Source organism: Paramacrobiotus metropolitanus, unplaced genomic scaffold (assembly GCF_019649055.1).
Source record: "Paramacrobiotus metropolitanus isolate TYO unplaced genomic scaffold, Prichtersi_v1.0 Parri_scaffold0000042, whole genome shotgun sequence".
Classification (NCBI taxonomy): domain Eukaryota; kingdom Metazoa; phylum Tardigrada; class Eutardigrada; order Parachela; family Macrobiotidae; genus Paramacrobiotus; species Paramacrobiotus metropolitanus.
Window position 1 is genome coordinate 9728 of NW_026570262.1, and position 10335 is coordinate 20062.

Sequence of the window (10335 nt, forward strand, 5' to 3'; positions counted from 1 at the left end):
GAGGCATGTGAGACCGGGATCACTAGCGTTCACGCGTCAGTATGCCAGGCGCTACGCCTTTGGATTATGGCCTGTGTTGTGTCTCGCTTCTGATTGGTTTGTGTTTTGTCAGTGGGCGCGGCATAGCGTGCTGCACAGCGTTGCACGCTGTTGAATGGGCTCACGCTTTACGATCGAGCTGCGCCGATCAGTGTTGATTTTCTGTTGTCGGAATTTTCAATATTATTAAAAGTCAGCGATTACGGTGCGACGTTTTGTGTTTCCGCATAGCTCGCGACCCAGATCGTGTCGCTCACTCCACGGGATAGATTCCGTTTCTGTCTCCGTCTGTGGATCCATTCTGGATCTACCATTAGACTGTCATAATTTGAGTCTTCCGGATTTGTTGCCCTTTTATGAAAGCTATGCAATGCCAGGAGCTCCTTTTGCATCGATGTTGATCTCGTTTTCTCACCATAGTCTCTCTCCTCTATTAACGCTCCGCGAAAGCGGCACCGGTTGCTTTACAGGCGGAGAAAATGAGCCGATTGAACCCTGCTCACACGAGAACGTCTACCTACGTCAGCTGACAGCGATGTCTCTCCAGATTGATAATGGAAATGAGGCATCCGTTCTATAGGTACGATGACCATTTACATTTCGATACATCAAGGAAATAGATTTTGTTCTCATGATAGTTAGCACCCGATGCTGCTTTTGCTTTACTCTTCATTCGTTTGTTTGAGGATGCGTTCCAAACAACTACCGGTACCTTGATAAATTAAGATAAAGTAACGACGCCAAAGGGCAGCCCCGTTCTACTGCATTTTTAAAGCAGAGATTTAGCCTAGCTGTTGTAAAAGGAAATGCTGCTGCTGTTTTGGGCACTCTGAGTACTTTTGAAGTATGCGTTCTAAAATGACTGATAGCGCTAACGATTTTGGTTGTTTTTATAATGTTTAGATGTACAGTAAAGCATTTTGCGTAGTATTCAGCGTATGCACTTTTTGTTGTATTGATGGCTTCTGCCCAATAAAGAGAAAAGACACTGTACTTTGTTGCAATCAAGCGGCTGTTTTTTTGTAAAGAATTCTTCCTGTGTGTCACGCAGATGCCGGAGACGGTCGGACAGTGAGCTCAAGGTGACTGTGAAAAAGCTACACGAAAGCACCCACTCTTTTTATTTAAGTCGAGTTACCCTTTGGCTTTAACCTATGATAAGTATAACACATACATGAAGTTGCTGAACATGTAACACATACTGTACATAGCTGAAACATATTAGGCATTTGAATATCTTACACTCTTGTTGTTTCATTTTTACAGTTCGGTGGTAAGCGGTCATAGATTTATGTAATGGGGGTAACTCGATTTACCAAAAGGTGCACTCGTTATCCCGTCATCCCCGTCCTTGTACTGCAAGGTGGGAGCGTTATTGCTGATTTAAAATTGCTTCCGGTCACTGGTCAGTTTTTGTTGTCCTGCGAATATGCTAAGTGCATTCAGCTTTAAGTTAAGGATATACATTCCGAAGCCGTGTACAAGATTCCGATAGGAGTGACCTTAAGAAGGCCAACAAACAGCCAATGCCAATGTCAATGTCTTTATATAGAAGTACAGCATAACTGAGACCGACTAAATTTAATCACTCGTTTTCTACCGGAAACTGTTCAACTAATGCAAAAACTGTCAACACTTCAAAACTTGTTCTGGAAAAGTAAGCTTTAACAGATGATAAAAAGGGCGTTGCTTTGTTTTTTAATATTGTGATTCGAGTTTGGTTTGTCATCAAATTTCTCCGGAATTCGGGTATTTCTTCGGCCATGCCTGTAGCGTAAATTAACAGATGATAAAAAGGACGTTGCGTTGGTTTTTAATATTGTGATTCGAGTTTGGTTTGTCATCAAATTTCTCCGGAATTCGGGTATTTCTTCGGCCATGCCTGTAGCGTAAATAACCTTTACACTACTCCGTGTTCTAAAATCGCTGCCCTTGTACTGTACAGATACACTGATTGGAAATTAATATTATGACAGCGCACTACGAGAAGCAGCCAGTGTCTTAGTTCACAGCCTAGCAAAATAGTGTTTGATCAGTGGCAACGTTACCGCACGCCGTATGGTATACTACTACAGATATCAATTCGATTCCTGGACTGCCTTATGCATGTTTGGGAAAGACCAAAGCATCCGACGACGTAAGCTTTATAGATCTATCTGTACAGAATTATTTTATGTGATGATAGCAAATTATTACCATTACTGAAAAACATAGAACGACCCGACTAAAAAATCAGACTGCAGAATGTTGACCTTAAAACTTCAAAAACTAATACTGCAGCCGCCCGCACAAGTTGCTCCACAGAGTGAGGTATACGGATATCCCCCCCCTCCCACATTTATTGCCCGCTGTTCAGCGCAGCGTATGCAGGGAGAAGGCAACTGCCGGATCTGCCAGTGGAGCAACTTGTGCGGGCGGCTACAGTAACTTTTAAATCGCTAATCTGACGGGACTAGTCGAAAATTATCGGACGGACCAGATCGTTGAAAAGAATCGCAGCACACCGGCAGATTTGAGGCTAGTGCTTAGTCGCCAACACTGAAGACTCCTCGTCGCCACCGAAGATCAGAGACAACATCCAAATGACCGACCAAAATGAACGACGGTCACGCATAATGCGGCGCACGGGATAGAAAAGCACCGACAAATTCCCAATTAACCACGCCGTGAAAAGCGACATATTAAAGTCAACACTGACACGCATCTCGGTCCAAAAGATCCGTCGAAACTGCAGAATCATGGAGCGACACCGGTGCGCAGTAATCAGGCCGACCACCGCTAAACCGAAAGACGGAAGGGCCATCATTTCCACTAGAAACTTGTATACCACCGCATCCACGGTAGAGAAATGCCACAAGTTGTAGAGAAGATGCAGCCAGAGCGCCAAGAAAAATCGAGGGTACAAGAACAGGATGATCCCCACGGTGAGCTGCAGGCCGGCCGTGGCCAGTATGGCGAAGCCGCAGTGCAGCTCCAGATATTGAGTGAGGAGATCGCTTTCATAGCAGCCTATGGAAATCTGCGCGCCGTCGCATGGATTACCGGGTAACATGCCGTCCCATCGATTGCCGGCCGATAGGTGCCACGGTCCGCGCATTTGCCGCCCACAGTGCCACAGCAGCACCGCAAAGAATACGTCGGCAAGGGATATTCCCATAGTTAATCCCTGAATGGCAGGCAGACACTCCCACAGCCAAAGGAAGGGAGGTCGGTCTCGCTGAAAGAAAGAGGAGTTGTGTAATGACTAGAGCAGCGACATTTTAGCTAATTCATCAGGTGGAGAGGTCAACTGCACTGTGTAAGACTTACGCGACGCGCAAACGGCGGGTAAAAAAACATGATGTCACGGCACGTAAGAGGTAAACGATTTAATTGGTGAATCAGAATTCTGGGGTGGGTTTTCAGCTTACTCGTCCGTGCAACCGTTGCGCTTCGACGTCGAAGCGAAACCATCACCCAAACTAACTCTCCAACACAGATCAACAACAGTTTTGTGTTTTGGACCAAATTAAAAGTACATCCAGCGACCCAGATTCACACTCCTAAACTCAAAAATTTGACGCTTTTGACGTATTACTACATTTACCACATTACAGCATCAAAAATAAATTTTTCGTTCCACTTCGTGGTTCAATTTCTTTTTTGACACGGAAGCGTACTCGACTTACGACTGGACGATAAGTTGTTAGCTGAGTCATGGATAGTTTTGTACGCGTTCCTCCGTTACCCGACGCGCATCGGTTACCCAAATGCAATTGACCTTTACCAGTAGCATTTAGCGGCAGTAGCCACCAACATAACAATACATTTACACATTTAAAACCAACAAAAAAGTTAAGTACTCACAAGTTACAACAGCCGTACGGCGTACCGTTTGTGCTTTCGTTTTAACAACCGTTAGACTAAAGCGCTACATTTAAAGAAGCCGTAAAACCCGTTACTCCTGTTAAGTCTCGAAGTATACGAGTTCTGTGCGAGTTGCGCCAAAGTCTCCCGGCGTTTCAACTATTAACAAAAAAATCATGAAAAATAGCATGCACTAAGAAATTGCAACATAAAAAAACTGCAAGATTACCCCGCATAAAAGTATTGTTATCCTGACGCTGGCGGGTATTGCTCAAATTTGGGCGCATAAGTAAATACTGTACATCCATCGAAAATATTTAATGCAGTCAAAACAGAGAATGCTCTATGGTCGTACAGCCGAACTAGACTTCGCAAAAGATCATTTAATTTTGCAGCTGTAAAGAGTACCTTTTCCTCCTTTTGATGTTGATGTTCTTGGTTTTCACGCTTATGATCCGTTTGACTTGGTATAAACTGAACGGCAAGGGCTGTACATAAAAGCAAGTTGCGGGCAAGAGACAGCAGTACCAGCTGTCGGATAAGGGGCTTGAAACGTTTCGCATACGAGTTCTTTTCGATCGCTTTTTTCATCACATCGTCAAAGGCAGGATTAAACGCAGACAAATCACCACACGAGCGCGAGCGGATAAAATGCACCGGATTCTGCACAATTCGGATCGCGGAGTCATCCTTGGTCACTTTTGATACCGGCATGGCTTAAGAACTCTTCGGATTCTAAGAAATTTTATAATAACCGGAGCAAGAAACAAAACGGCAAGCAACTGTGCCACATAGTTAATTAAGAGTTTACTGCAATACGAGTAGCCAAGAGCAAATCAACAACCCTCGCTGATTGAGTGAGGACATACTCTGTTTCTTAGAAAATAATACCTATCGCTCGCTGAACCTGTCTTGCATAGTTGTGTTATTAAAATATTGTGCTGGCTCGTAGACGTGACTAATGGTCCGATCGTCTGTTAACTACAGGCGGCAAGCTATGTGTTTCATTCTTGTTCTTCGTACAGCGGTACTGTGCTTACAATTTTAATATCGCCGTCGGCATCTGTTGATGCAAAACTTACAGTTAGCCTTATGTTGCGCACTGTCGCACTTAGCCAGTAGTCACGTGAATGACAAATTATTATTCGTTATTCTGTATATTCAATACCCGATATCAAACGCAGGAGTTTTTTAGACCGGCTATAAATGAACTGACAACTTCATGGGTCGTAATTTAGAGTTTAACGGAAGCAGGCGCTTTTTTTGTTTTTCTTAGTCTACTCTACCTGTCATTAAAGAAAACGCTGTTTTTTTGAATATTACGGTTGTTTGAACACCTTTTGGATACGAGTATGTTTGTAGTTAGCCATTACCCACGTGAATCAGGCTTGATTAAGCAACTTTAAAGAATTCTTAGTTTATTTTCTTCATGTCACAATACAAACACTACATGACATCAGAGAGAGTAGAAGAAATCAGGATATTAAATCTCAATATGCCTCACTGTAAAGTGTAATTACCATGCGATGAGGGCGCTTTCCCAGCAACCGGCATATTTCCGTGGACCGTGCCACACATAGGCCGGCAGGACCACTGCCAGTGTCCAAGCATTTTTCGCATGGTGCACCACAGCAACAAGGCACTGAGTAAATCAGCAAGGGAAAATACATGACCTACTCCCAAGTATTAAATGTCTTTTCTATCGTTTCCGTTGCCCGAAACCTCCTACTTGTGCAGCCTTTGCTGTCGAATGAATGCGACCGGTAGTCGACGACGAGGAAACAGAAGACAAGTTGGAAAATGACGACATGAGGGACAACCAGGGACGATCAACCAACTGTATTTATGTAATGCGCTTTCGAAATAAAATTGCAACGACCAGGAACGTGAAATCCGGAGGAGTGCGCAGTGCGCTTAAAAGTGATAAAATTAACGCACCTCCGCCGAAAGATGATAGTACGTACTGTACGAACAGATTTTCTTATAAAATGCTCTGTGCATTTAAATAAATCTTTAAAAAAATTAATATGATAATAATATCTTCTTTGTGACGTACCTAAATTTGAGCTGGGATAGCCGCCAGGATGGTAGTATGTACTCTATACGTACTTCGGTAATCAGTACATTGGTGGGACGCTCTTGCTGTACGAGACAATATTAGAAACAATACTGTCTGTCTAGAAAGAAGTGATTTGCGAAGCATGACGTTCTTCATAATTAGACCGAATAACAAACCGATTAACTTTTTTGAGAGAAGTCCTAAATGAACCGCAACATAACGGTTCGACAAACCATTAAGCACATAAGAATTATGTGTCCATTGGTATTCTAGTCAGGCGGAATCCCATTCCTCCAGCAACTTTTTCCTTTCCTTTTGGACAGAAAAGACATATTATATGAAAGCAGTAGTTACCACAGTACACGTATGACATGTGTATGTAACTGATATTGATATCATATTGTTACATAACTTTATGACTTTTTATAAGTTTATACATTGTTTTAAATTTATACATTGCCGGCAGCAAAGTGATAACTATGCTGCCTTTCGAGCAGCATACTCAAATCCCTGAAAATATACGTACTAAGTAGAACAAAGTGTGTACGGGATGAGGACGCAAAAGAAACTGTTTTTGAAATGGTTGAACATAATTCGGAAACCGTAGGATGCCAGAATAAAGGTACTGCAGCGATGGTGTTGTGCCGAATGGTTTAGAACATTGACGTGGCTTCTCTTGATTACAAGTACAGTACGTATGTGAAATTTTGTAGTAGTTGCCACTTAAAACTGGCTGTTAGTTCGTGGGTTTTGTAAAATGCAGACGGCAGCCATACAGAGTAGAATGACAAACATCGGGCTTCGTAAACACGAGGATGTAGAGACCGGCGATGAAGAACAGTCGGTAATAACCGTACGAGTGTCAAGAAACAGTCAGGGATTTGTGATAAACATTTTACTCACTGAGGTAGAAACCCGCGACCACCTTTGGACAGAAAAAAACTTAAAACTCGCATAATCATGAAAACTGCTAACGTAATACCATACAACATAACTACTTAAAAACTTGGATTTTGATCTGAAAAGGCTGAATTTCGCAGTCATTCCCAGATGCACTCAAAATGAGAACAGACTACACAAGCAAACCAGTGTCCAAGTGTCTAAGGCGCAATTCTGAATAGCAATAACATTATACTGCATGCGGTCTGGTATAGAGATTGGCGTTAGTGTATTTCAATAAAACTTGAACGTCAGAAGTAAACTTTTGTAGATTAGCGATTTAAGGGAAGGTGTGTGCTAACAAATTACTGTTGAAACAGAAGAGCATAAAACTATCAGACAGGAAAGAAATGCGCTTGCATATCTGTAGAAAAGTGGCCGACGGTCAGTTCGGTGATAGTGATCGTTGCACATCGCGGCGTTCGAGCAGGTTAGTCTTAACTCTTTAGTCATTGATACAGAAGACTTCTTTCCGGCGCAGAAGAACAAAGACAACATATTTCACCCAAAGGACCGACCAATCGATAAGGTCCACCATTACGTCGCAGATTCGAGCAGAAATCAGAAAGGACACCCAGTATAATCGGCCTGAAATGTTCGACAGATCAATGCCGCTGTCGTCGTGCACCTCGGCCCAGAACAATTGTCGGAACGGCATAATCATCCTCCGGCACTGCCAAGCGATAATCAAGCCGAGCAGGGCTAAACCGGCACACGGGATAGTCGCCAGGAGCGAGCCGCATCCCGCCGCGTCCACGGTGTAATAATGCCACAATACATAGAGAACATGCCGCCAGAGCGCTAAGAAAAGTGCCGGAAAACAGAACTGGACAATCCCCACTACCGTCACCATGTAGCATGTCGCCGGTACCGCAAACAGGAAATAAAGATCCAGATTCACCTTCAGATCGTCACTCTCAAAGCAGCCCAGAGATATCTGTGTATTCTTCCAGAGATGCACGGCCGACAAGAACCATGACCCGCGCATCTTCCGCAAGCTATGCCACAGCTTGCCAGCCATGATTAAATCGCCCAGGGAGAAGAGAAAGCCTAATCCTTGAATGACAGGAAGAAGCTCCAGGAGCCAACGACGTCTGACTGGCTGGAAACAATTGCCGTATTATTATTCAGCGCTCGCCAAAAAACTTAATTAGGAAACCTTTGCTCTGAGATGTTTACTGAATCGATTAAAATTGCGATTAAAGGAATTTTTCAAAGTAATTGCTCGGCTCCGTAGATTTTGAATCCGTAAAATTAATTATGATTAAAACCATGCTTTAGCAACTTTCTTTTATTAATTGATAGAGAATTTACTTTAGTAGTGATTGAAATTAAATTTCTAAAAGGTCGCTTAAAAGCGATAAACAGCTGATGTGCAGAGACTTCCCCTCCTTACTCTCGGTAAAGCAACGGCTCGTCAGCGTAGAGCAATTTACGTATTACCTGTACGGCTGCAGATACTGTAGCTCTACTCTAGAACTGCGCGGTGACTATACAGTATACAGCTTGCGCATGCGGCATGCATACTTGCAAAATTGCAAATCTTGAAATCTTGTTAGTTTGGTGGTTAGGGTTAAAAAATATCTGCATATATAAATATTTTTTAAATAAATATGCAGATGTGCAGTAAACATAAAGGATCCATAAAGTTTTTTGGGAGATAATAGTTGAAGCTGGAAAGCGTACCTTTTCCTTGTTTTCTGGCTCCTGGCTTTCGCGCTGTTCCTCAGACATAGCTAGCACAAAACCGACGGCAGCAGCGGTAAAGAACATCAGGTTGCGGGCAAAGGATAGCAGTGCCAGTTGCCGAAAAAGGGGCCTGAAACGCTTGGCATACGAGTTCTTCTCGAGAGCTCTTCTCATCACATCGTCAAAGGCAAGATCCCACGTTGACAAATTCGCACAGGAACGAGAGCGGATAAAAGACAACGGCTTCGGCACATTTCCAACCGTTGAGTCATCCCTGGTTACAGACGCTGCAGGCATGGCTGAAGAACTACTCGAATTTCGAAGAAATTGTGTAGCAACCGAAACAACGATCAATTTATGAAAACAAATGCAATACTGTGCCAAAGCGGTTTATTGCAAAAGTCAGCAGGCAACAGAAAATCCATAAAACTATCGGAGCGAATACCGTATAATACTCTGTTTCTTTGGAAATGCTCCCGTGTTAAACTGCATGGGGCGATGATAGCAGGCGGCATTGTACACGTGAGTACTACTGTACTAGACTGTACAGGCTTTAATTACTGCATTCTACTTGATAAGTACCGGTACTGGCGGTACAAATACAGTCTTTCATATGCTTTTTCAGTCTTTTCTATGAAGTTGCCCGAATGAAATTGTGGGACAAATGTTGATTTTATTAATTTTACTGACGGGCAGAATTTAGCGGATGCACCGTCCCAATCAAGTTCTACGGCTTGACTTAATTTTCACCCGATTTTTGATTTCAAACACTTTACATATATCGCAGATTCGAGGGCAATGTGTCTACTCAGTTTTACTTTGGTAGCCGAGCGCCGGCGTCTGCTACGCGTACATAGTTTGTACTGCACCTGAGATCTGCGATTCTGCGCCCCTTCCTGTTATAGCATATACTTTACTTAAGATAATCCCAACAGCAGGAGTATCAAGGAATAGGATTTATATTATAGGTAGGAAACCGGCGATCTTTAGAAAGAAAAAACCGTAAAACAAAAGAAAAAGCCACAAAAACCGCAACCGTAAAACAAAAACCGTGTCTAATAAACAACTGTTAATGCAATAACATTTAAAATATTATGTACTGTACCTAGAAACTGTGTCACATGCATTTTGATGACTGAATTCCAAAGCCATGTGCGAGCAAAATGAGGACAGCTTATAACAGCTATATAAATACTAGCCAGAGTCAACGATGCAGTTTTTTATAACGATTACGCTACTGGATGCGGTTAGGTATCTGTGAGCAGGCTAGAGGGATTGGTACGATATATAAAGAACTTGAACATCAGACGTAATGGGATGAAACATAACTGTTTTCTACAGACATATGTCAAACGATAAGGCAGTACACGATGAGTAAAATGCAGTACTGTCGCTGACGGTCGGATCAGTCAGTGAAATCCTAAGACATCTGAACGGTGGTTGGAGCGTGGCTCGTCTTTAATTATTAACACAAAGAACTTCTTTCCGGCGCAGAAGGTCAAAGATAACATTACCCATCCAGAATACCAACCAATCCACAAGGTCCAATAAACCATAGTACTGTACATCGGGTGAAAAAGCACATAATAACTTCGGTCATGTAACCGATCTGTGATGGGCCCGATCGTGCTCTCCAGTACGCAGTCAATATCGACGTCGGCCCAGCAAATTTGTTGAAACGCCAGAATCTTGCCGACACACTTTCTAGCAGTTACCACTCCATACACAGTCTAGCAGTTACCACTCCGTACACAGCTAAACCG

At 43.0% G+C, this 10335-nt stretch overlaps 1 protein-coding gene across 1 annotated transcript; it reads right to left on the minus strand.

Annotated features, from left to right (window-relative positions):
* Positions 1-2400: 2400 nt before the first annotated feature.
* On the minus strand, positions 2401-4760 carry LOC129590826 (uncharacterized). The gene is made up of 2 exons (XM_055486240.1): positions 4294-4760; positions 2401-3256 (listed from the first exon to the last, which is right to left on the minus strand). The coding sequence occupies exons 1-2, from the start codon at positions 4597-4599 to the stop codon at positions 2558-2560; spliced, it is 1005 nt and encodes a 334-aa protein (XP_055342215.1). The 5' UTR covers positions 4600-4760; the 3' UTR covers positions 2401-2557.
* Positions 4761-10335: the final 5575 nt, after the last annotated feature.

Coding starts and splice junctions, on each gene's coding strand:
- LOC129590826 (XM_055486240.1), bottom strand. CDS start 4,599: ATGCCGGTATCAAAAGTGACCAAGGATGACTCCGCGATCCGAATTGTG. Junction 3,257..4,293: donor AACATCAAAAGGAGGAAAAG/GTACTCTTTACA, acceptor TCTTTCTTTCAG/CGAGACCGACCTCCCTTCCT.